Below are 26,605 nucleotides of genomic sequence, written 5' to 3'. Positions count from 1 at the left end.
TGGCACAGAGGGGAGAGTTCCCAGCACAGGCACTGAAGGGACAGGAGAGGGACCATTGCAGAGCACCCATGGCTTTGGCACAAGGGGAGCTTGGGGCACTTCCAGAATTAGGCAGAGCAGCGGGGCTAGGATTCCATGTGTTGGTCAGGCATGCCATTGAATCAGCACCTCCTTTCCCACAGCCTTTTCCCTACAATGCCACGGCACAACTACTGGAAGGTGGCCCCTCTGGTGAAGTCCCTGTGTGCCAAGCATGGCATTGAGTACCAGTGCAAGCCTCTGCTCACAGCCTTCGCAGACATCGTGCAGTGAGTTTTGACCCGCTGTGTTCCCACGTCAAGGGTTGTCAGTGCTGTGGAGTGAAAAGGGGAGGGACATGGATGGGGGGGGCAGCCTCTAAAGGTCCCTTCCGACCCAAATCACTTCATGTTCTCCTTTGCTTTGTCTGTAGAATTCTCCCCATGAGCTGCTGGATGGAACATGGGGTTCATTCCCTTGTTTCTCTCTTGGCAGCTCTTTGAAAGATTCAGGGGAGCTCTGGCTCGATGCTTATCTACATAAGTAAGCAGCAGTGGATCCCTGCAGAGGAGTTCCCCAGCTTTGCTGCCTCCTGTGGTGGTCACCCTGAAGATCTTGCACTGAGGAGAGCTGACTAAGCCAGATTCGGGGATTCGGGGAGGTGGTGCTGCTTAATTCCACGGATGAATGTAATTAATATGATTTTTCCTTTTTTCTGTTGTTTTGTTTTGGTTTTGTTTTGTAATATGTGCTCTTAATTTTTTCTTGTGCTTCTTTCATTCCTCCTCTCTGGTGCTGAGTTTTGGGGAGAAGCTGGATGGAGGAGGTTGTGTCCCACCAAGCTGGGTGCAGCTTTGGGACTGGGAACAGATTCCTTTCCATCTGCTGATCCTTCATTTGCTGAGTATATAGGAGGGAAGCTTCTTATCTAACATAGGCTTTTTGGGATGGCTCTCATTGTGAGTGTAGTAAGAAAGTTGAGACAACATGAAATCAAGCAATGTGAGAATTAGGGAAATGTGGAAGCTCTAGGGAACAGGATAGGTTCCGTATTTTCAAATCCCTGTTTGTAATAGGGAGCTCTCTGAACAGTTTGTACATATGTGGGTGGGGTGGGGAGGTGCAGACAGCAGTTCTCTAGGAATATGATCTAGTTAGAGCCCTAATTGAAGTAGGGGAAGAGGAAAGTGGAAGCATTCTGTGGGAATGCTACCCTCCACATCTCTGGAAGCCTCTGGGTTATTTGCCCACTGGTGACATTCTGTGGGGGATCTGCAAGGGGTTTCCTCCCTGCCAGAGTTTGGAGTGGTATGAAGCCATTACTGAGTCAGAAGAGAGAGAAACCTGTCCCATCCATACCCAGGATCCCTGCAAGAGTGACTAAGGAAGCAAAAGCATTCCAGACTAGGCTGGACAGGGCTTGGAGCAGCCTGGTTTAGTGGAATACAATAAACTATGGCAGGGGATGGAATGAGCTGAGCTTTAAGGTCTCTTCCAACCCAAACTGTTCTACAATGATTCTGTGTGAAAGGTGATCGTAATCACTCTGTGATTGCCTGAAGCTTTGGGCTTTTTTGGACCTCTGGGTGACTTGTTAAAAGGAGAAAATTCCTGCCTCCTGGACCATGGAGAGTGAGGCATTCCTGCCTGAGCAGCAGACAAATCGAAGGAAGTTAGAAAGGTGGTGGGGGTCAGACTGCTGTTTAAAAGTGTTTAACTTTTCATTCAGCTGCATATCCACAAGCACACCTCAGCCAAAACATTGCTGGTCTCCCTCTCTTGGATGATGTGCCTTCCAAACACACCCCAATCCTGTGGGATTTACTGAATAGTCTTACTGCCTTTCCTGGGGCCTTTTAATTTACTGCCCCAACGTTTCAGATGTCAAACCAGGATGCAGCACCTGCCACATCACTGAGGAAGATGCTCCATCACCCTGGTCCTCCAGGGACTGGTGGATTAGAATCCAGGTGGGATGGGTTGATTTTGAGGAATTTTTTCCCAATCAACATCGAAAATGAGGATGAGGTTTGATAGAATGGAAGAAATAGATCTTCTCAGGCCAAGAGTGTTGTTAAGCACAGGATAAAGTTGCAATGGGAATAATAATACAGTAATACATATATAATATATATAATATTGTTATTGTTATAATATAATATATTGTTATATAATAACAATACATCATACAATCAAATACCTGTTGATTAAGACCATAAAGGAAGTGGGCCTTAGTTATTGTTTTACCTTGGTTTTTTCCTGCTCCATTTCTTTCCCTCATATTACAACTGTGGATGGAGGAAAGTCTATTAATAAAATTCCTTATCTTACCAATTTGTGCTGTCATCAGAGTAAAATACATCTGTGCAAGAGTCTTTACTCTGTAAAAGGTGGAACAAATGGCTGTCCACAGTTACAGAGAGAGAACTGTCATAAACCTCTTTCTCCAGAACGTGCTTCTCCTGTGTTTTCTCTGCCACAGTAAGGAGGGAACATCCACCATACAACAGACCAAATGCCTGGATAACCAGGAAAAATAACACAGATGAGCAGATTCACAGCCCTGGAGGGTAACACTGAAAGGGGACCTGACTCAGCATACCCAAATATGAATGTGCTGAGTTTCCTGGAAGTTTTCCAGGCTTGAGAAATACACTGAATTACACGACCTTGGAAGAACACCAGCCCCAACTTTGCCATCTAGTGGAAACCCTTTGGCTTTAAAAATGGAACCTGAACGTTGTGGAATAGCCACAGGGTGGCAGTCAGACATTAGAAGGGGAGGACATCCCAGAGGATCAGAAGGGAAGGATCAGGTCATGAGACAGACCTGGCATTGGATGACAGGACAAGGGGGAATGGCTTCAAACTGAAAGAAGTGAGGTTTAAATGGGATATTGGGAAGAAATTCTTCCCTGTGAGGCTGGTGAGGCCCTGGCACAGGTTGCCCAGGGAAGCTGTGGCTGTCCCTGGATCCCTGGAAGTGTTCAAGGCAGGGTTGGACTGGGCTTGGAGCAACCTGAGATAGTGGAAAGTGTCCCTGCTCACGGCAGGGAGAAGAGGATATTGTTCCTGAAGATGTGAAGAACAATAAGGCTTTGAAGATTATCCAGTTAAGTGGTATATCATTGGACAAAGAGGTGGCTCCAACTTGGAATAAATCACTTTTTCCAAATCAGGGAGGAACATCTTCAGCAATGGAGCAACTGGAATTATAAAATTATCAGCGTGATGTTCATACAGTTAAGGGTGATGGGGCAACTGAAAGAAGAAAATGCTGTAGTTCTCCACTTGCCAACACCCACTCATCTGGACTTGTTAATGATGCAGATTTGCAGTCCTTGCCCAACTTGTGGATGCTTTTGCATCCATTACCCCAAATTCCTGAAGAGGGGAATGGTGCTCTTTATGGAGTTTTCCCCATCTTTAGAAAAGCAGGGAAAGTCAAGCTGATTGTAGATCCCACAGGACAGATGATGAATGCAGCTGAGTTGCTCATAAACGGGAAAATTTGCTGCTTCCCAAGGGTCTTTTAGAAGGAATATAAAGAGATTTCCTAACAGGTCAGGTGTAGAGGACAAGTGCAGTAATGCAACACTGCTCATGGGTGGGAAAGGAAGAGGATTACACTGGAAGAGATTTCTCTGGGATTTGCATCTCCTGCAGGGACTGGTATTAAACGTTCAGAAAATGGGGAGGAATTTCCACCAAGAATAGTTTTGAAACAGCAGCAAGAAATTATACACCCATGACAGCTTATATGAAATGCTGGTTATGATGGTGCCCCTTAGGCAAAATTTCCAAAGGTCTGATTGATCCATAGTAATCTCCCTTGGCTTTGCTCCCAAGAACCTGCCTGGCTTTTTGATTTTTGCAGCTCATCATTTAGTTCTTATCAGTCTGGTGTTTTTGGTTTTTTTTTTTTGTAAGAGAATAAAATTGTCAGTGTTCCCTGAGCCAAATGAAAGAAGCAGTGACTTGATCAGAAAATGAGAAATTTTAGAGCAGAGAATACGTCAGTCTGTCAGTAATACATATGCAGCAGCTGAATTGTTGATCAATACCAGTTCAAGATACAGTGTAAGTGCAAATCTTAGTACCAAGGCTAATTAGCCCAATTAGCTGAAGCAGTGCTAGATTGTCCTCTAAGGGTAATATAAAAATTCAATAATATCTCAATTTTATAGATGATAATTCCTTGTATAATGTTTGCTTTGACTCAGGAAGAGATCAGGGCAGGCCTGTGGGCAGTATTATCCTAATTAGGCCACCTCCTGCATAACAGACCTTTTCAGATGAGCACTAACCCATCATTTAGCTGCAGACCAAGACAGAATGATAACTTCTGGCAAGAAGGGGTGCCAATGTTCCAACAAGTGAGCCTGAATTCCTTTCCAAGATCATCTCCCAGCCGGTTAGGAAAAAGAAACAAGGTGAGGTAAGAAATGCTGGGTGTTGCCCAAGTAAAATAAAAGGTGAGTGGAGATCTGCAATGAGCTCAGATTTTGACATTTTCTTTGTTTTGTTCTCTCTTCTCCCCTCATCCGAGAGGAAGATCAGAAACATGTGAGACTAGAAAGCCACAGGTATTTCTATCTTCAGGAAATATTCCAAAGTTGCCAAAATAAAGGAATAAGTATAAAATTATGGGACTTAGGTCTCCCTAGCAATGAGGGGAGAAACAAACTCATGAGAGCATTTTTGAAGGATGACGGACAACCTGTGGGGCAAATTGGGAATAGAAAGAATGGTGAAAAGGTTATGGAACTACAAGTAGGAGTTGCTACTTGTAGCAACTTCAACAATTTAGTAATTGCTAAAGTGTCAAAGGAAAATTGAATTTTGCAAAATTAGTAGCAAAATTTGCAAACTATGAGTGGTCCCCTTGACAGGCAGGGTAGGATGTAGAGGTTTAAGGATGAGAGACATCTCTGAGGCAAAATATTTACATTGCCCGAAGAATATACCCCAAAATATGTGGCTGAGGAAGGGCAGAGGCAGATGGTGAAGGCCAGGGAAGGAATTATGGCCAAATATTGGCTGTGCCACGTTTATTGCAGAGGTTGGAAGGTGGCCCAAGGCACACAGGAAGGCCAGACAGAGGAAGGTGCTCTAAGTGAAGGCCATGGAACCAGCGTGGGTGTTTTAATCCTGGCTTAGGCCACTTTGTTCCTAATTATGGTTGCACAAACCACATATTAAAACAAACTTTCAAGCATGGGCAACTTTTGTGGAGTTTCTCTTCTGTGGATGCCAAATTTCAGGCAGCCAGATCATTCAGAAGTTTGCATGCAGCGGGTGCCCTGCACTGGGCACAGAAAACACAACAAAAATGCTGCCTGGTCTGGAAAAAAAAACCAACCCCAAATATGCAACAGTGAGAAAACAAAATGGGTTTGTTACAGGCATTTAACAATTTTGACTTGGATCATGTTGTGTCTTATTCATTGTAACAATACGGAGCACTTGGGAGAAGAGAACTGCAGAATTTATAACTTTAGAGCAGCTTAATTTAGATCTTTAAGCCACAGAAGAGACCCTGGGATTCTGACTTTCATGAAGCTGAAGGATGCAAAGGGCTTATTTCATAGGAATTGAGAAAAATTTATATAATATGTGTTTTAATGTCATTTATTATTCTCTTGGGAGATTTAGATGAGAAGGTTCACAGGGCTTATTACAGAGCCTAATTTTAGCTCTCATTCTAATTACCATCTTGGGGTTTTATTGTTTACTCATAAAATGCAACCAAAAGCTGGGAGAGAAAGCGTGGCTTTCACAAGTGGTTTTTTTCCTCTTTTGCAAAGGGTGTGAAGATGATTTTCACAGAGAAAAAAAAAACTTGTGTTCATTTATTATTGATATCTGGCCTAAGGAATGAAACAAAATTAATAAAGATTTTAAATATCTGAGCAAATGAAACCCCTCAAAGCAGGGTCTCCATTACAAACTTGACTCTTGTCTATAAAAAAACCCCCTTGGTTTTGCTTTAGGTTTCTCTTTCCATTTCATGGGACATGGTATTCCTGGTAAGTAGCTCCGTCTGTGATCCAGGGTGGTATTTCATCAACCCAGAATATACAAAAAAAGGGAAAACCTGGTCCTGTTCTCCTTCTGACTGACATGGTGTCTTATAATGTTTTTTATCAAAAGCAGTAAATTACTAGATTATTTTTTTCCTTTCCAAAACAAAATTTTGCCAACTGCAAAAATTTTTTATCACTTGAAAAGATTGCAAAGATCTTTCTGAATGCAGCCTTTTCCTGAATTATGGATTCCCCATTAAATTTTGTGCTGGAGATAAAATAATTTTCATTATTTCTGTTTCCTGGCTGTGTTTGGGAAGAGGCACATCATAGCCACAGAATAGGGAGTCTTGAAGGAGAGTCCATGAAATCCAGGAAGAAAAACAGCCTCTGTGCACGGGAATGTGTGTGCTAACTGTGGATGGATGCAAGTAATTTCCTTGGAGTCACTGTAAGGCAGAGCAGTCCTGAACCCTCCACAAAGGGTTCAGTATCCTGTGAGCTCCATTCCAGAGTCCCTTGAGGACAAACTCTTCAAAGTAAAGTTATGTTATATAAATCAGGTGGTACCTGCCTCCTGATGCAGAGACATTTGAGATCATTTCTGCTTTGATCAAAGATGCTGTTCCATGGCTCCAGAGCAGCTAGGACAGGGCAGTGAGACTCAGCTCTGCTTCCAGAGGGAAGTGCAGGTGTACTTGGATGCTCATCCAAGGTCACACTTTTCCAGCTTTCTCCACTGTTGATACCTAATTCTGGAGACCTGTTCAACCCACAACTGTCTGTGTTCTGTCTAACAACTCTGGCGAGGCTCTACATGTCAAAAAGTAGAGATTCTCCACCCAGTTTTGCCCAGGAGCCCCACTTGGGAGGTGTTCCCACTTGCCAGGCTCCATGAAAACCCTGTAAAAAAGTAAGACAATATTACTCAGAATCTAAAGATCCTCTCTGGAAAAGAAGATTTTCTTAGAAACAAGATCACAGGATCATTAATGCTGGAAAAACCTCTAAGATCATCAACCACTTCCAAATGTTCTGGGGTATCTCAGTACCAGATTTATTTCTGGACCACTTATCTCCAGGGGATTAAGTGTAAGCTGCAAACATTTATGTGACCGACGATAAAAGGGCTGAGGCAGCACCTGCCTGCTGAGCAGTCAAGCAGTGTTCTTCTGGAAATCTGGGAAACTGTGTCAAGAGCCTGTGCAAGGAGGCTCTGAGTCATGGGAGCAGGGCTGTGGAGCAGCCCTGTGCACGTGGACCAGCTCCCGGGAACGTGGGACATGCTTCTTGGCAGGTGTGTGGGCAGTGGTTGCAGAACACCGAGTGTGGTGTAAATTCACTGTAACAGGTTTCTCAATAGTTTCTCTGGGTGAGCAGGACCGTGCCTTTCACTGTCTGGGCTTTTGGAATCAGTTTCGTAACTGGATAATATAGACAGAGGCAGCTTCTGCTTTCACATTGGGAAGGGCATTTAATTGAACAGAATATCAGTGGGCGTTGCAGGCCCCTCTGGATAGGATCTGACACTAAATAAATTCGGACAATAAATATTTATACACACTGTTAACACAGAGGACAATCATCTTAGAGTTCCCAAACTTAATTCCACCAGTTTGGTGGATGCTGGCACCCACAGTGTTAACAGTGAAAGTCACAGCTACTGACTGTGGGTATAGACAAAGACATCCCATATTTGTTCACTCCAGTACATTCCTGGCTCTTTATCCTGCATATCCTTGTAAACCGAAACCAAACCCCACATTTTTATCTCCTCCTTTTCAAGTAGCTGCTGCATGTACAAGTCTGAATATAGGGCCATGGAAAGAGTTTTTTGTACTTTCAGCTAGCTATGGAGTAACTTGATATTTTCACATATGCACAAACCCCCACATCTGCAGGACATTGCGCAAACTGTTGCATATTTTATTGCCACCACCTCAAGTACTGAACATTGATTTAGGTAAGTCTCTGCACATATACATAGATCATGAACACATCATTAGCGTGGACACTCTCAGCTTTTATTTAGAGCAAGATAAAGAGTTACAAAATACAATGTGACAGCAGGGTAGGAATTATTCCTCCCATTCTTTTATCACTATCTTCTGATGAATAACAGCAGTCACATTTCTCTTTCACTTTGGGTGGTTCACCAATTGCCACATGTCAGGCACTTTTAAATGGCAGTTTGGGGCTTGACTGAATAATTTGCAAGATGCTACATGATTTGAAGAATTAGAATTGCATCATTTGGAGTTCCATGTCAGCCAGAAAACTGCCCACTCTGTGCTTGAAAGACAGGGAAAACGCCTCACTCTGCTGAGGTGCCTTGGTCAAGAAAGTAGTTTCGCTTTTTTATCTACCTTTATCTTTCTGTCCTGCCTGAAGTCTGCAGAAGTTCATCTGAGTGTTTTCAGTCCTTCTCAGAACTGGGAGTTCACACTGGGGGCTCCACAGTTTTCTTGGAATCCCAGAGTGTGAATTGTCTGGGTAGCTCATTGTCACAAGTTGAGACCTGCAGCTGCCCAGCTTCAGGCAGGGACTGGGCATCGCTGCAGGCCACATCTGGAGTTACAGACCTAAGAAATTCAGAAACATAAATAGAACATTTGGGGCAAGGGGGGAAATTCAGGATTTAACTCCGTATTGCATTACAAAAGGGTATGATGGAAATACCCTATCTGTACCACCCCAGACTGTACCATGTCTGCCTGCTGCTTGTACCTTCCTCAAAAACACCCAAGGGTTGGAATTTTGGATTTAAAAAACCCCAACCAGGATTAAGACACTGCTAGATCTCAAGTAGGGCAATACTTGATTTACATTGCTTAAATTTTTCTGCAAAATTGATGTGAATTCATAGGAAACTTGGCATTGCCTTGTCACTGCATTTTATTACAGCTGAGAATTCTTTACCTCTTTATTGCACAGGAGACCTTCACTATATCAGAGATGCATAGACTTGGTTTTTGCAGGAGTAGTGTTTAAGTAAAGTTAATTATGTCAACATTGCCTTTAAGCATAGGTTTCTGAATTTATAGCCAAAGTTGGTGTTAACAGTTACTGCTATTATTGTTGTTATTATTACCGTTGTTGTTGTTATTTTTATCACTATTATTAATACTGCTATTACTACAAAATATTTTAATGTTATAGACTCATTAATGAATTACTTGAACAATTAGGTGATTGCATGGCCTCGGGAGCATACAGGAAATTCTGAAACCAACTGTATGAGAAGTATTATCAATACAGAAGCCAAATTAACTGGAAGTAAAGAATGCTTTCTTAATGTGTTCTTTCTTTACTCTGATCTGTTGGTATTTTAATCAATTATTTAATTGAGAAAGGCACATTAATTCAGAATGCCAGAGTCAAGAAAATTTCAAAGACCAAGAACAACCTGAAGGGTTTGTGTGGTGATGAGGCCATTTAGAGCTAACAGGTGGTCTTCCCAAATTTCTGTCTTTATTCCTGTTTGTGTTCAGTGAAGCAGTCAGACCTTGCAAAGGCAGCTCAGAAAGGACAAGAAGGAGCAGGGCTTTTCCTCACGGGTGTGTCCAAGCGTCTGGAAGAGGAGGGAACTTGGGATGGGTGTGTTTGGGCGAGGAGAGCCGACCAGCCCTTGGAAGCGCAGGGAGTGGCTTGGAATGGGGCTGTATAACGGGCAGGCCAGGATGGGCCACCTCAGCCTGGACACGGAGCTGGCACTGGAGAGTGCCAGCACGGATGGCTCCACAGACTGGCCCCAGCGAGAAGGGGACGGGACCTGTTCCAGCCTTTCCACAGCTTTTCACTTGGGAAGAGATCAGGATCCACAACGGCCGCGGGCAAGGCCGGGAGCAGTGGCTGGTGGTTGACAGGAAGGTTTATGATGTCAGCCAGTTTTCCAAGAGCCATCCCGGGGGCAGCCGGGTTATCAGCCACTATGCTGGGCAGGATGCCACGGTAAGAGCTGGGAAAGCGGCGGAGGAAGGTGGTTCCAGTGGCAGGGAAGGAGGACATGGTGGGGAATCCTGTCTGGTGGGGGTCATCACTGTGCTTGGTCAGAGAGCAGACTGAGAAAGCAGCATGATGACCTTGGGCTGCAGGACATAAGGAAAAGTCCTACAAATATATTTGATCACAGATCTTCCAGGGATTCCTGCAAAAATCTTTGATCTAGAGGATTTATCTAAAATCATTTGGTGCTTTTTGGCAGGAATAATAAATTCTAAGCAGATCTGCCAGACTATGCTGAAAGGAGACGCTGAATTTCTGAATAGGCAGAAATCTGAGAATTGGAAACATGAGCATAAACTTGTGATGTGGGAGATTTAATTCTTGTCACGACAAGATTTTCTGACTTCAAGAAGGTTGCTTAGCCTGTCTTAATTCCTCATGTTTCAGCGTGCAGAATGGGATAGCACTTCTAACTCCCAGCCCAAAATGGACCAGATCAGTTACTTTTCACATTTCATCCCTTGAACCCTGGGGCAGAAAAATACCTGGTGATCCCAGAGGAAGCAAAAGGAGAGGTTTCAGTCTTGTTTGGTTTCTCCCAAGCTCGCTGACCTTCAGAGTATAGACCAACCCAGAGATCCTAGTGCTATCTCCTGCACTTTCTGCCACTGGACTTTTACTGAAGGAGCCAAAGAATGCAGAATGCATGGAATGATTTGTCCCCAAGCTATGTCCTCCCATCTCCTGCAAGGACCTGCAACTTACATCATTGTACTTATAGACACCCAGGGGCTTTAACTGCAGTGAATGTGTTTAAAAAATTACCTTTGATCTTACTTGCTTTTATTGTAGCAATAATTACAATCTGATTTTATTTAATCATGAAGGTATTTTCAAACCTCTAGGTGAACTATATCCCTTTGAAGACGGGACCACAACCAGTAGCCAAAATCGTGGGTTCAGTGGGGATTTGTGTTGCATCCTAACAACACTTTGTGTCTTGTTCTTGCTAATCCTAATCACTCTTGTTGCTTTTAAAGTGCTGCTTGTTCATATACTCTAAGAAATCCACATAGAAAAGCAGGACTGGAAGGTGTCTCAAAAAATTACTGGTGCAGGACTTTACCTAAAACCAGGATCCAGGATTTTTTTCCAACAACTCTTGACTGCTCTAGAGCTCATAATAGTCTATACATCATGAGAACTTTCTTCCTCTGTGGAAATTATTTTGAAAATACAAGGCAAGACCATTACAGAGCATTTAATTGATGTCAAATGTTGTGAGTTATGTGTGTTGTAGGTGATAGCTCTTCATCTCTGACGTTAAAGTCAGTAAGATGCTAATCAGGGCCTAAGACCAGGGAGGAGGAAGAACAGACAGGACTGAGAGGCTTTCAGTGATAAGAATCTGTGATACTGATCTCATGGAGAGGAGTTTCTGCTTGAAAGGATTCTGGTTCCTGTTTCCAAACTGCAGTATAGATTCTTACGGATTAAATCAGAATTCCTGACAAGATGGAGGGATATAAAATGTATAAAGACCTGGAGGATGAGGGGCACAAAATCATGATGTGATGGAAAGATTTCCCCAGTCCTCTTGGTCTGGACAGAGTTGTTAATTTGTCACTGTGACAAAGGGTCACTAGATGTCTGTAGAAAAGCTCAAATGTCCAAAAAGTCACCCTGTTCTGACTTTTTCTAGACTACAGTACTCAGAGAGAGACTGTCTCCAGCCAAGAGGCTCCAAGGAAGTCCTCTGTCCTCTTCCAGAGATTTGATCCTGACCAGACCTGTGCAGAATATTTGGGTTGTGCTCATCCCTGCTGATTTTCAGAGCCAAAATCAGCAAAACCAGACTGTTCAAAATGAGGATTTTGTTCTATCTGCTCTTTCTGGAAGAAAAAAGGGTATGGTCAGCCTCTTTACCTTTCTTCTGGAAAATCCAGTGAGGACGTGAGCTAAAGAAGAGTTTTGATTTATCTAGAATCTCATCCTTTTCCCATTGTTTATATATGATATGAAACTGTGATTTGAAATGGTTCTTGAACAGACACTTTTGTGTCATTAGTGCTCCCACATTCCCGAAACATCAACCTGTTCTGGAAACTGGGAGGGAGCTGTAAGAGACACCCAGTTTGTGCTGCTAAATATAAGGCTTCAGCATCTAGTTTGTATGGCCTTAGTGTTGCACAGGCAGGATTCCAAAGCCTCATCCCAAGCATGGCAGAGACACACCTCATTCCCTGCTCCTGGGTCCCATCCATAGGGCAGGGCTGCTGGCTGGAGCCTTCTAGGGACAGAGTGTGCTGAAGCAAGCAGATGAAGGAACAGGTTTCCCTCTGCAAAGGGTTTTTCATCAAACCCTTTCATGTTTATTACCAGCCTCACCCAGGGGCACTTATGAAATCTGGGTGCTTGAAACTCCTCCAGCTTCCTTGGGCCAAGCTCCAGTAATGGGAAAGAGTGACAGGAGAGACAAAAATGGACAAAGGGAGCAGGATATTATGTTATAATCCAGACCTGGGCAATGAGAGGCTCAGCTCTGGTGTTTGGCCATGTGCCCTCTTTCACTCCCTCTCTTTGTGTTCCTCAGGATGCCTTTGTGGCATTCCACAACGACAAGTCCCTGGTGAAAAAGTACCTGAAATCTCTGCTGATTGGGGAGCTGGCACCTGATCAACCCAGCTTTGAGTCTAATAAAAAGGTGAGTGCCCCAGATTCCAGTGGTGGGAATGGCTTGGGGTTCAGCATGGAAGGAGAAGGAAAAACAGGAGAGGTAGGAGGAATCGCCTCTGAGGGAGCACGCCTGATGCTGTGGGTGGCGATGGGCAGGCATGGAAACATGACTGTCCCAGCATCACTAAATCCACACCTGGCAGCAAGGAATGAGCTCCAGAGCCCCAGATCCTCCTCTGTTCTCCTCGCTGGGATGTCTCAGAATCAAATCTGAATCAAAGCAAAGTCTGTTGACTTTGTGCTTGTTTTGGCACAGAGCCCCTGCTCACAGAACATCTCCTTCAATTTCTGTGGCTGTTTTGGGGTTCCTGGCTTTGCTATGACATTTTCAAAGCAAATAGTGCATTAATATTCACTTTACCCACAGAAATTCCTTTTCTTTACCCACAGAAATCCCTATTGGAGGATTTTCGTGAGCTGCGCTGCACCATTGAGAAGATGGGACTTCTGAGGCCAAATTACCACTTCTTCTTCCTGATTTTCCTTCATCTCCTGGTGCTGGATGCTGCATCCTGGCTCGTGGTCTGGTACTTTGGCATATCCCTGGTGCCTTTCCTAGCTGGCATGGTGTTCTTCACCACCGCCCAGGTAAACTGCTGATGGGTGCTCAGTGCTCAGACACCCTTGGCTCTTCCAGGTGGAGAGGGTTAATGGAATGCTCCCATCCCAGTCATTGCCTCTCCGTAGATCCCATTATCTAGCTGAAGATGACAAGGACATTCTATGTCACAATTTTTGTTGCCTGCAGCTGATCTCATTTTGCTGACAGGCTGCTCCCTGGGGATGGTGGGGTTCTTGTGGAACTGGCTCTTTCACAGGATGGGATGAGCTGATTTAATCACTTACCCCAGGACAAAGAAGGAATGTTTAGTTCTCACCTGCACTTTTGGCTCTCTGTTTCTTCTGTCAGATGGCTCTGGTATTTTTTGGGTCCTTTATGAGTCCCCTCTAGCCCTGAATAGTTTTCTGCTGGATTAGTAAATTCAGCCATATAAGCAAAGGATCCATTTCAGTGTGGGTGTAGGGAAGGAGGGAATAGGGATTTGTGGCACTTAGTTCGGAGAAATTGAAGGGTGTGGCAGAGGGAGGAAAATTAAGATTTTCTTATTAGCACTAAATGCTTACATTCATTCAGATCCCCCTGGAGCAGGTGCAAATGAGCTAATTTATTTAATTAATCTGTTTTAATTGCCTAATATCTGCTAAGGCAGATATCCCTCAAAGAGCAGTCTTGTATTTCCATGGAAATATGGAATGCAGTGAAGCCACAGACTTGCTGTGGCTGGTTACTTGGAAATTAATTGTTCATGATGGCATCAACAGAATTCCATACTGTAATAGTGAAGTTGATTGCAGTGATGCTTTGCTGCTTTCCCTGTATTCCAGATTAAACTATTATCTGGAATTGAGCAGCTCTAGTGGACAGTGGCCTGGATGGAAGTTCTAGCCCTGTGAGTGTCTCTTGACACATCAGAAGGAGGATGAAACTCACACTATGAAGTTATGGAGACTCACAAGGCAAATTATTGCAATAAAGCAGTTCTCTTTCCTCAGTGATCTTTTTGTCTTTCAGATCCAGATGGGCTGGTTCCAACATGATCTGGGGCACTGCTCTGTCTTCAGGAAGCCCAGGTGGAATCATCTCCTGCAGATCGTGGTGATAAACATGCTGAAGGTAGTGGTGGGAATGTTCTCTGGGGCTGATTGGGACTAAGCAATGGATGGGAGTGTCCCTAAATCCAGGCAAGGTTTCCTGTGAGGGAATTGCAGTAAATAGAGATGCGATCCTTGATATTGCTCCAGTTTGAATCTCTGGTGTTGCCCTTTTCCCCATGCAGGGATTGCCTGCCAGCTGGTGGAACCACCTGCACAACCAGCACCACGCCAAGCCCAACTGCTTCCACAAGGACCCCGACCTCAACATGCACCCTCTGCTCTTCAGCCTGGGAAAGACCCTCTCCAAGGAGGTCTGCAAAAGCACATTTAGTGACAGAAAGCTAGAGTGTGATATGTATCTAATATATAAGAATGACAACCCAATTTGTGCCTTGAAACAAACTGGTTTTTAAGGTCCCCTTCCAACCCAGACCGTTCTAGGATTTCATGGTAATTCCCAAAGTGTTCCAAGATCTGAGAGTGTCTTGTTATTGCAATGCTGAGGCACTCCTGAGAAGCAAAGGCTTAAAATCAGTGCTTAAGTAAGGGCAAGCACCTTGAAGGCAGCTCCAGGGGTGAGTCAGCCTACTTGCATAAGAGAGGGTTAGTGAGTCAGATGTTCCCTCTGGATCCTCCTGGCTGCCAGAGCTGTTGGGCACCCAAATCCTTCAGGGCCAGCAGAGCTGCTGCATGCGAGCACAAATGCAGCAAATGATTTCCTAATCCTGAATTTTATGGCTTTCATAAAAAGAGAAACTATGAATAGATCCTCCCTGCTTCCATTATGGTTTCTGACAGCATCAGGATAGGCAAAGGCTCGTTTGCCTTTTCCTTGTAATTCCTTTTACTCACGGGGTGATAAAACAGCCTTGTTGCCAGATACACCAGCCTCTTAAAATAATGCCTCTCTCTCTTTTACCTGCTAAAGAAACTCTCCAAGACACATGGAAAATTCCAGCTCTGCTGTTCCAGACAGATTCCTGCAATGGGAGATACAAAATGCTTTTTGATAGAAAACCACTGGCTCCAGTTGAGAAGGATTTTATCAGGGATTTTGGGAAAGATCTCTCATGTAGGAGCATGAGCATCCAGAGCAGGTTGGCTGTGGTCCAGTGGCTTTGATGGAGTGAAAATGTAGAAAATCAGTTCTCATGTCTTCCTGCTTTTTAACAGGATCAAAGTTAGGCACACCATGGATAGGCAAAGTGGATTTCAGGGCTTTTGTTTATGCAGTTTATTCCTTGCTTCAGTGTTGATCCAGTGCAGACTGGAGCTCTGGAAGCAGTTTGTTTTAGTTCCTTATTATTTTGTCTTTTGAAGAATTACATTACAAAAGGTTGGGGTAATGTTAAGAAACTTTTTTGTGCAATTGGTGAAAAATTACAAGGTGAAGAAATAAACTTAATTGTGCTTTTTGTGAATATTTCATTATCTTTTCATTTTTCAGCTTGGAAAGCAGAAGAAGAAGTTCATGCCTTACAATTACCAGCACAAGTATTTCATCTGTGAGTATCCCCTAAAACCATGAGTGCATCTCCTCCCCCACAAAATAATGGTTTTTAAAGATATTCCCATTGAAGTGAGAGCTCCAGGAAGCTTCCTTCACATTAAAGAAGGTCCTTATGAGGAAGAATTGCCCCTTAAGTCTCTGTTTGGGTTATGAGATGTAGATGGGGGTGTGTCAAACAGATACAGGGATGGGGAAGAAATGGAGAAGTGATGAGAAGAAAAGACAAAGAGATTATGTGGGTGCATGAAGCTTAATATGAGTGGAAGACAGCAATTTTTCTTCCACTGGAAAGAAGAATCATTATAATGATGCAGTGAAATGACAAATGTCTTTCTTTTTCTGTTCTGTCCTTCAGTGCTGGCCCCACTCGCCCTTGTACCCTTCTTCCAGCTGTCAACAATCTACTTTGCAATCAAGAGGAAAAAGTGGTTGGTAAGCACTGCTTCCCTGTCTGGAAAACTCCAAAAATGTCACTGTATCCACCTTCACCTCCTATTAGGCAGGTGGTTGAAGGGTAAGAGAGACAAAGGATAGAGAAGGCTGATTCTAGGCTTGCTGAAGCAGAGAAAATAGTTTAGAAGAGGCTTTTTAGCCTTTTAGCAGATAAATAAAAATTACCAGGAAATTCCGAGACCCAGAGTGTGACGGCAGGGCTGTTGTCTGCAGTTATTGATGGTTAAGTAGGAATATTTCAGGGACACACCCACCTTATGCAGCATGGAGCATACTCCTGATAAATCAGAAATTCGCATATCAAGAGCATTTTTTAAGCTGCAGTTCTAGTAAAAGGGAGAGGATGGAGTGGAGACATTTCATCAACAAAGGCTGATTTTCATCCTGATTTGTTTGGGGTTTTTTTTATTTTTCTTTTCTTTTTTTTTTTTTTTTTTTTTTTAAACAGGACCTGATATTGGTAGTGACTTTCAACATCCGAGTCTGCCTCATGTATGTTCCTTTAATGGGATTTAACAACTTCATGGTGTACTACTGGCTGTCCAGGTAACTCAGAGCAGACCCAGAGCCCCCAAAATTAAGATTTGTAATCAATATTGAGCTTCAAAAGAAAGAAATTAAAACTAAAACTACAATTTTTTCAGAATTAAATAGTCCAGAAGAAACAGTTTCACTTCAGGGGGGGTGGTGGTTGCTCAGGGACATCTGCATCTAAAACTTGAGTGGTTCTTAAATTCCAAAAGTGCTTTTTCACCTAAGAAGATACTTAGCCAAGTGTTTTAGTGTTAAATTTAGATGGGATTAGAGATATGACGAGAATTTCTGGGTTTATCTGCCCAGGTACCTTGAGAGTAGCTGGTTTATTTGGGTGTCCCAGATGAACCACATCCCAATGGACATTGATTATGACAAGAACAAAGACTGGGTGTCTACTCAGGTGAGAAACTCCTTTATTCTGGAATACTGGGTCTGCTGGTCTAAATTATAGAACAAAGGCAATGTTGTTATTCTCTGAGATTAACTGTTAATGAGGTTTGCCCTTCCATTCATTCAATAAATATTTCTGTGATATTCAAACCATTTAAAATTTTAGTTGGAAAACAGGAAATCTAGATTTTTAAAATCTTGTTTTTTTCCTTGAAAGGCCTTGACATATTTTTCATAACCCTTTCCCCTCCCTATTATAGAAATGTACTGGTGGTATAACAGCCAATTTCCTTTTAGGCCAACTAAAGGGAAGCAAAGTGGGTTACCTTTATTTTCACCCTACAGGCTGCAAGTTTACTACAGATAAATCTGACAAAATTGCCTGATAAAAAAGAATATGTAAATAGAGCTTTGCTCACATCTATCCTACCTCCAACAGTGTAATCCCACATAGTGGGCTTGCAGCAGTTTCCTATTTTATCAAGGATAAAAAACATAGCCTAGCTAGTCTAGACTGTGTTGAATTCCTCAGGGAAATGATGGCTGTAATCCCTGACTTTGCCTTGATTTTTTTTTGCTGGATTAGGGTGGGCAGCAATTGCTGCGGGTTCAACTGTTGGACTTGCAGGTAAATAAAATCTAAGTCATCTGAGGGTTTTTTGGGTTTTTCCCTCCCAGCTCCACGCAACCTGCAACGTGAAGCAGTCTCTGTTCAATGACTGGTTCACTGGGCACCTGAACTTCCAAATCGAGCACCAGTGAGTATCATCCTGGGGGAAAAAATGGGAATAATCTGAGGCAGGGGAATATTTTGAACAGGGAGAAAGCCAAGCCCTGCAATAACTCTCCCTCATCCCATTGTGCAGCCTGTTCCCCACAATGCCTCGGCACAACTACTGGAAAGTGGCTCCCCTGGTGAAAAGCCTCTGTGACAAGCACGGCATCGAGTACAAAACCAAGACTTTGCTGACAGCCTTTGCAGATATTTTACAGTAAGTAACAATTAACAAGATGATTAACAAGATGCCATGGTGGCAGGTAAGAGACACCCAGGCAGCCATTTCAAATCAATGTCCACAGAGAGATCAAACCTAGAGTTTATTTAGAGTTTTCTAAAGTTTTTACTTTCAAAGCTTGTTTTTCTCCTCTTTAAGTCCTCCCAGCTCAATGGCAGCACTCAGACTTTGCTATGAGGTGTCCATACAAGTTAAAATCCATTTTTTCCCCTTTTATTTCTGTAACTACAGTTGGCCTTCCACAAAGCTGAACTCTGTCTCCTCCTAAGTGATTTTTTCCCTTCTGCTCCTGCAGTTCCCTGAAGGATTCTGGGGAGCACTGGCTGGAAGCATATCTGCATGGATAGAAACTGGCAACTCTCCAAAGGAATCCCTTCACCACACAACTGCTGCCAAGAGCCAGGACACACCATCCCTGTGCATGTCTCAGGCATGGGAACTCAGGAGCTGGGCAAAGTTAATTTCAGTAAGAGTGAAATGGGAAAGTGCCTTCAAGATACATTTTTACCTTGTTCCCAACCATGAACCTCTGTTTCTTCCTGCCCTCAATCTCAGAATTTAGAGATGGCCTTTTAAACTTGGGGAAAAGTAGCTCTTGAATCAGCTTGACCAGTTTCACTTTATTGGAAGTGCCAGCTCCTTGCTTATGGAAGAGGTTTGAAAGGAAATTCTTCTCCGAGTCACAGAATCCTGGAATGGTTTGGATTGGAAGGGACCTTAAAGATCATCTTGCTCCACCCCCTGCAATGGGCAGGGCCACCTTCCACCAGGCCAGGCTGTTCCAAGCCCTGTCCAGCCTGGCCTTGAACAGTTCAATGGATGGGACATCCACAGCTTCCCTGGGAAACCTGCTCCAGTGCCTCACAATAAAGAATTTCTTCCTAATATCGAATCTACACCCACCCTCTGTCAGTTCGAAACTGTTGTCCCTCATCCTGTCCCTACAAGTCCTGATAAAAACTCTCCATCTTTCTCACAAGCCTCTTTCAGTATTAAGGTCTCCTTTGTGTTCTTGGCTCAGTGAAAAAATGCAGGAAAAGCACAGGAAGTCAGGAGACATTAGGCCAGGGGGAATTTCTTTTAAATTTTTCTTGAGCAGATCAAATAAATGTACAAAGAACAAGATAGGCTCTGGGGCATGTCCCCATTGCTCTGGTCACCTTGCTGTGACTATTAAGGGTTGTAACAGGTTCTGTTCCTGGATTGCAGGAACAGAAGCCCTGGGCAGGCAGATCAGCTCGGGGCTCCTGACACCTGCAGTGTGAACACAGTGTGTATGGCATGTGCTATCTGTAGGCATAAATACATGTCTGCGTTTTAACTGAGTGCTGACTGTGCTGTCAGATTGGATTTCTGGTGCAGACCAGCTTTGAATCAGGCTGAGAAGACAAAGCACTGAGGAGTAGGTCGAGATTTCAAGGGTATTTAGGGTACTCATTATATATATATTACATTTTATCTAAAGGTTTACCTCTTGGTGGTTTAGTACAATTAGTCTTACGAGAGAATTATGAATAAAGTTCTTGGTCATGATTTTTAGATTGAAGTCAAAGCCTCTTTTAGAAGGAGCTCTGATTTATCTTGCTAATTTTGAAAAGCAATTATGATTCAATGACATTTCCTAATGCCACTTAGAGCAAATATATTCCATTATGGGACTGTCAGAACCCATGTAGTACTGTACCCACCTCACTGACCCAAAACCAGAAAGGTTTTCATGGCAAGAACCTGTAGTGGCAAATAAAGAGATAATTTGCCCATAAAAGCAAAGACCACATGGTTCCTCTCCTCTGCCTTCACACCCAGAACATTCAGCGCATTAATCACCCACAGGAGAAAGATGTGGGAGATTTCAAAGCAGCTCACTTGTGTTGCAATTTGCAGACACCAACACCCCTCTTATGGGTAACAAGATTAAGCCCAACAAACAAAGCAGAAGGAGTTTGGAGTTTTTATCTTTGCCATTGTTTTTTTTTGTTTGTTTTGTTTTTGTTTTTTTTTCTTTTCAGAACATCTCAATTTATTCTTTTTATTTATATTTTTATGTGTAGGTGCAGGTACCAATAACACTGTTCTGGTTATATCATAATAATGGCTGACAGATGTCTTTGAAAAAGGTCCTGTTTAAAAACATAGTTGTTAAAAAGTGTTTAAAATGTAGTTTGGAAATCCCTACTAACTGGTCCCTGTAGCAATGAAGGGTTTCCAAATCCAGGGGTGGTTATAATGGTGATATCCATCATTATTTGCTAAAGCAGAAACATTTTTTAATTATTTAAGGGATAATACTGTCTTAAGATGAATGCAGAGATTTATGTACTACATAAAGGCATTTTAAAATTGCTGTCCTGCTGAAGGTAATACAAATATTAAGGCTTTCTCAATTTTTTTACCAGTGAGACTTGAAAGCTGTGCTGATTCAGTGTCCCACTGAAATCAATACAAGGCTGAATCAAAAGGGTTCTTTGTGGTGTCAGTCTCATAAATTAAGCTGATCATTTGTAGTGTTTAATTAGAATTCTGCTTATTTGAATGCCATTATTATTGATTCTTTTTTCAACCTGGTTTTAATTAAAACATTTCTGTCTCTGTCCCAACAGGCTGCTCTGTGTCAGTAATAATTTATCTTTTTAAAAAGGTTATTCACAGTGGAGCTGGTTTACCTTGGTTAAATTCTAACATGGTTTACAAACTCCAAGGGGTCAGGTGAGAACTTTAATATTCCCTGAAAGACAATATTTGCCATCTGAAATACCTGGAAGAGACAAAGAAATTAGGGAGATGCTTTGGAGAATCCTCCTGGTTGCTGGAGTTCGTGCTGAGATGCTGCTGGAAGTCATTTCCCTTATCCAGGTAGAGCAAAAGCTCTTTTGTATCTGTTTTGTTCTTCCCTCAGGTCCCAGATTTAAGGATGCAGTTGGATAAGATGCTTTGGGTGGAATCTGATGAGGACGACTTTGAAACGGATAGAAAAACTCCTACTCTGTGTGGCAGCATCTCAGTCCAGCACCTCTTTCCCTAGGTGTAAAATTATTCACTTAGGTACAGATTCCTCTTAGCAGCCACCCCTGCAAAAAAAACTCCTTCGGTTTTCTTGCCTAAAAACTCTTCAGTGATTGTTTGGAGAGCAACTTGTAGCCTGACTTGAAGGAAATTGCAGTTTGTGTGTCCATAAAGAGAGAGCCAGCCAGAAACAGAGGTTGTATTTACACTGAAGTCCAAAAAAACAGGTGACTTTATTCCAGCTTGCCATCTAAAATGGAATTTCCTTTTCCTCACGTGCTCCCCACAGAAGGTGTGTTCTGCTATTACTCCCCAGACCAAAGTGCTGAGTTGTGCTCCTCTGCAAGTACAGAGCTGCCTCTGTCTGAGCAATTTTCCTCTTATCACCCACCCAAGGGTGGGGCATGCTTGGTTTTCCTGGCTGCCATCCCCCTGAGGGACCTCATCCCATGGGCATGCTTGGATCACACATTTAAAGGCAGGACTGTGCTTTCCAGAGGATATTAATGGCTGTTTGCTCTCCAAAATGGAGCTGGGAGAAGCAATCCTGCATCCTTTGTAAATAAACTTAAAAGGGCCATGTGGCACCTAAGGTTTCGTCTCAGGCTGTGGCCCTTCAGATCAATTTGTTCCTCAGGAAATTCCTCACCTCCTCCATGGATTGTGGCAGGTTTGCATCAAAATATTAATTCTTTCACTCTGTTTCAAGTCTTCTTAACTGGTGAATGGTGAGGATGTTCCTTATTAAACTCTTGGCCTCACAAGGGTATTTTTCTATTTTCCCAGAAAAATATAAATACATCTTCCTTATATCCTCTTATCCTTGGTGATAGATGAGGAAAAACCAAGTGAAATAATATTTACTGATTTGTCTGGTCATTAAACTCAATCTAGTCTGAAAAGAAATAATTTTTCCCTAAAAGTTCTGATCCTCTCTTGGAAGTAACACCTGAAAACACATAAAAATAGATGTGAAAAATCTAAAAAAGGTGAAAATAACCTTTTAGGGATGGTTTAGGTTCTGGAAATGGTCTAGAACTCTCCCTACTGACTGTTCCATCCTTACAAATATTAACCACTCAAGTTTTATTTACCCTATCTGTGTATTTTATCTTCAGGGTGGTTATGCTTAGAAAGGTAAATATGTTTATTTTTGAGATTTTGATTTTGTGGGGGTTTTTTTCCATTCTAAAAAAAAAAAAAAAAAAAGCTCAGCCACCATGCTATCTTTTTGTGCCAATTAATCCAGTTTATTGATTAAAGGTGTTGACATTAAGGTGCCCACTGGAGCTGTTATTTCAATCTGTGATGGGTTAGAAGAGATTCAGTTTAAATGCATTAATGGAATAAAAACAAAGGTAATTTTTAAATTACTACCCTTTGCTTTTTGGGGGTTTTAATAGCATATAACACCTGAAAAGTCCAGCAAGAACATCCAGAATCCAGCCCCATGATGAGATTATTGAGCAAGAACAAGCTAATTATGTAAATAAAGCCCATGTTCCCTGCAAGAATTGCTGCACACAGCGATCTGTGTGACCTTCATTTTCACTCTGACTCATAATTCCACTTTTGGGAGCAGAATTGTGCACACCAGTTGGATCCCAGTCATTGAAGGGCTGGGGTTTGCTTACATGGGCTTTCCTACCTGTTTACAACCTGTTGGATCAGTGTCAGCTTTAATTCCTGGTCTGTGGGGTATCCAGAACAACAAAGAGGCAGGAGAGGGCAAACCAGACCACAACAAATCACAGCATAATCCCAGTGTCCAAAAGTGGAGGCCTGAAGAAGGAAATAAACCCAGCTTCAATAGGGATTAATTACAGTGTTTATTTTATTATCCTGCATGGGCTGAATCCACAGGGACTTATAACATGCAGCTCTGAGCACAGTGATTTAATGGGTAGCTCTTCTCAGGAATTACTCATTCCACTTCCACTGATTTATTAGGACCTTTGGAATTGCATCCTCATGCCAGAGGTTCCAAATATTCATCCAACCTTCTTCTGTTCCTCTGGAATGATGAAATAGCCTAAAACTTTTTGACCTGTTACAACAGTGGATTTACCAGGCTTGCGGTCCTCATGAAGCTGAAAGATGATTTGTATTTTTTATTTTTGTCTTTATTTTCATGTTGAAGTGGGTGTTAGATCTACATACACCATGACAAAAAAAAAAAAAAATCAAACAAAAAACTCCAAACCAAACCCAAACCCCACATAAAAATTATGTATTAAAGTATCAATGCCATTAAAAAACAAAACAAAACAAAACAAAAAAAAAAAAACAAAACAAAAAAACCCAACCAAACAAAACAACAACAACAAAAAACCACATTCAAACACATTCTTTGTGTTATGTCAGGGAGAGAGGAGCCAATCAATTTTGGAATGTTCTACCTGGGCTTTTTTTCAGGGATATAGATGATACAAACTCCAGCTGAGATTTTCTGATGCTGTGTTTCAACACCGCATTGTGAAGCTGCAGTTTGCTGAATCAGAGATCCATCAGCTGTGCACAGCAATGAGCAAAGCAAAGCAGGCAGAGACTATCCAGCAAAATGCTCATTAAAATTATTTAAATATCAGCTGTGGGACATGAGCTAAAAGTGTGATATTGCAGCACACAAAATTTGCTCAATGTAAGTGGTGGTGATGTAAGATTTTTAACCCTAGGATTGAAGTTGCAGGCTTTGGGTAAATGAGAATGAAGGAGATACTCTCAGGGTACTTTTAAACCCTCTTTTATTAACCCACTTCTCCTTTTTATTTCTCCTACCAACTCTTGAATGAAAAAATCTCTGGAGTAAGAAGGTGATGTGCTGACAGCCAGTGAGGTGAGAGAAAACTCTGCCAATGTGACCATCCACCCAACAGTCCTGAATTCTGTGGTCTCTGTAATGAGGTGAAATCCAGTAGTGTCTAAGAATGTAGTTGAAAAAGTACTGAGGAAACTTTTCCCTGACTCAAATAAGGTATTCTTGGAGCTGTAATTTACAGTTGAGCACCTCTCTGAAATGTGTCCCCTCCAATGAAAAATCTTAACTCCTTTTTGTCCCTTTAATCCTCTTAATTCCCTGCAGCATGGCCCTCATTTTGTCTGCTTATATTTAAAAATAATTGATGATGAAAGGCCCTGTGTTATATCTTTAACCAGCATCCCCTTTTTTTCAGTATAAACTCTTAATTTGCATCCTTGCTACACTCCTCAATCCAAAATCTGAATATCCCTGAATAGTTTCACTGCCTGTGTGAGTTATTTTGCCACCTCCATCTCTCCCTAATAACACTTTGGGAAGGGATTTAACTCTGGGCTACTCTCTCCAGTTTAGTTAATCCTGGGATTCTGCCACTCTTTCAAAGTTGGTTTGAAACAAATATGGGGGGAAGGCAGTATCCAGAGCAATACCTGGATTTAGGCAGCTGGGCTGAATAAAGTCTGCTGGTATTTCTTACCACAAGTACACCCAGTGACTTAGAGAGCAGAGGAAGAGGCACCCCAGCTAATGTCCTGCAAATTTGTTGACAGTGTGCTGTCAGATATCATGCCACCAAATCCAAGGTGTTGGTTTGTCCAGGGAGCTGCACAAAATGCCAGTTCCACATCCTTGTATTCCTTGAATTATGGTGCCTTTCAGGCCTTGATCAGCACCAACTACAGTCCTTTTATGTAGCCAGGGCCATACTGCCATCATAGGAAAAACTTCTTCCCCATATCCAATCCAAACCCACCCTCTGGCAGTTTGAAGACATTCCCCAGTGTCCCAGGAAATAAAAACTGTCCATTTTTCTCTTAATGAAAACATGGCTTTGGAAAAAGAAAATCTATGCAATATAATTGGCTTTGGCGCTGCTTCTTCAGGGCTGCAATCCCTGTGGAACAGAAGATTCCTGGAAAAGGAATTCTCTCTTGACTAACAAGCTCTTAAATATTACCTCAGCTATTAAAAGCAAGTTTGAAGCACAGCTGCCTTGTTCATGCAGTGTTTTATTGTCTGCTGTCACTCTTCAGTTGCATGAACCAGGGTGTGCCTGGTGGACTTGTCTGAATCTGCTGACAGCAAGATAATCCCTCTTGTCTCTGCAAAGAAAACCTCTTAACAAGTTTCCCACTGGGAGACCTGGCACCTGGCAAGCCCAGAACTCATCTCCGAGCTCAACTCAGCCTCTGGGTCACTGCTTGACACTTTTAGCATCATTCCCATCTGGAACTGGGAGTAAACCTTGCCTGCTCCAGGTGTGCTGGTGATTACTAAAACTGAATATTGGCTGCAGCTATGTGCTCCCCCCACTAGTAAATGCATCCAGGTGACCATGGAATACATCTCAGCATTATACTTTTCTAAAATCAAAATGTGAAATCACTGATTTTGGAGTGTAATCCTTGGTTACTGGGGGTGTTTTACCTCAATTCCAGGGTCAGCAGTTCCCCTTATGACTTGAAAGCAATAAAAACTTCTTAAAATTTTATTTTGCAGACAATTTCAAAGGAATGTTTGACTGAATGTGGATCTGGAGAAAACCACTGTGATTTTCTTCACTCGTTAGGGAGAGGTAGCTGAGTTTCTAATTGACTGATATTTGGACAGCTAAGGAGAGGAAGGTTAGAGAGACTTGAGGATTTAATCAGCTGGAGAGGTTCTCAAGGATAAAAACGGGGAAAGGATAAGGAAAAATTATCCAAGTTTGCCTCCCTGTGGCAGAATCCCGCTGTTGCACCTGGAAATGGGCCAGTTTTTCCTTTTCCTTGGATGAATTCCTCCCTGGAACAGCTGTTATGAATAACAGAGAAATGTTATCCAAATCACAATAACAAATGACAATATTAAAAAAAAACCCCTTAAGTATAGCTGCTGTGAATAACAGAGAAATGTTATCAAAATCACTGTAACAAATGACAACATAAAAAAAAAAAAAATCTTTCTCCTGGGTTACATTTGTATCAGGTGTATTTGATAATGAAAAGGTGGTGCAATAGTAACAATTACCTTATAGAAGCTTTGTAGCTGGAGCAATTTGATCAAAGCTCTCCTCTGGGAGTAAAAGAATCCAAATTATCTCCAGACAAGAATTCCAACTTTTAAGTAGCTCATGAAAGAGAGGAAAAATCAAGATGAAAACTCTAATATATTTTTGGTGGGTTATTTTGAAATAATGGTGGATTTAGAAGCTAGGATTACACAGGACTCAAAATTCACAAATTTCACCTCAAACCTGTATATTTTAGAGAAAACATTCCATCTCCTGAACACGAAGAATCACTGCCCAGTGTGAAAATTTGGCTCCCTTGTTTTCCCACCAAATCATGAGGGTTTA

At 42.3% G+C, this 26,605-nt stretch overlaps 2 protein-coding genes across 4 annotated transcripts in view; both read left to right on the top strand.

Moving 5' to 3' along the window:
• FADS1 (fatty acid desaturase 1) overlaps window positions 1-26,605 on the top strand; it is a 54,699-nt gene that overhangs the window by 6,936 nt on the left and 21,158 nt on the right. The window contains exons 11-12 of one of the 2 annotated variants that reach the window (XM_002194890.7): window positions 183-308; window positions 514-2,352. In XM_002194890.7, coding sequence (XP_002194926.1) covers window positions 183-308; window positions 514-565 — 178 coding nt within the window. In that variant the 3' untranslated portion in view covers window positions 566-2,352. Of the gene's footprint in view, window positions 1-182; window positions 309-513; window positions 2,353-26,605 lie in introns of those variants that run through there. The other variant, XM_072929535.1, reaches the window with a different exon arrangement.
• Window positions 9,715-19,269, top strand: LOC100228631 (acyl-CoA (8-3)-desaturase-like). Of its 2 annotated transcripts, XM_072929536.1 has the most exons (13): window positions 9,908-9,995; window positions 11,692-11,896; window positions 12,583-12,693; window positions 13,116-13,313; window positions 14,299-14,400; window positions 14,564-14,692; window positions 15,829-15,886; window positions 16,247-16,323; window positions 16,793-16,890; window positions 17,185-17,281; window positions 17,950-18,029; window positions 18,138-18,263; window positions 18,583-19,269. In XM_072929536.1, exons 2-13 carry the CDS (start codon window positions 11,855-11,857, stop codon window positions 18,632-18,634), a joined length of 1,170 nt encoding a protein of 389 aa, XP_072785637.1. In that variant the 5' UTR covers window positions 9,908-9,995; window positions 11,692-11,854; the 3' UTR covers window positions 18,635-19,269. The 2 variants fall into 2 exon arrangements, with proteins under 2 accessions (XP_030131213.4, XP_072785637.1); XM_030275353.4 differs by lacking the exon at window positions 11,692-11,896 and having other exon boundaries at window positions 9,715-9,995.

This window comes from Taeniopygia guttata, chromosome 5 (assembly GCF_048771995.1).
Source record: "Taeniopygia guttata chromosome 5, bTaeGut7.mat, whole genome shotgun sequence".
Lineage (NCBI taxonomy): Eukaryota > Metazoa > Chordata > Aves > Passeriformes > Estrildidae > Taeniopygia > Taeniopygia guttata.
Note: the sequence above shows the minus strand (reverse complement) of the source record. Positions and strands in the feature narration are given on the sequence as shown.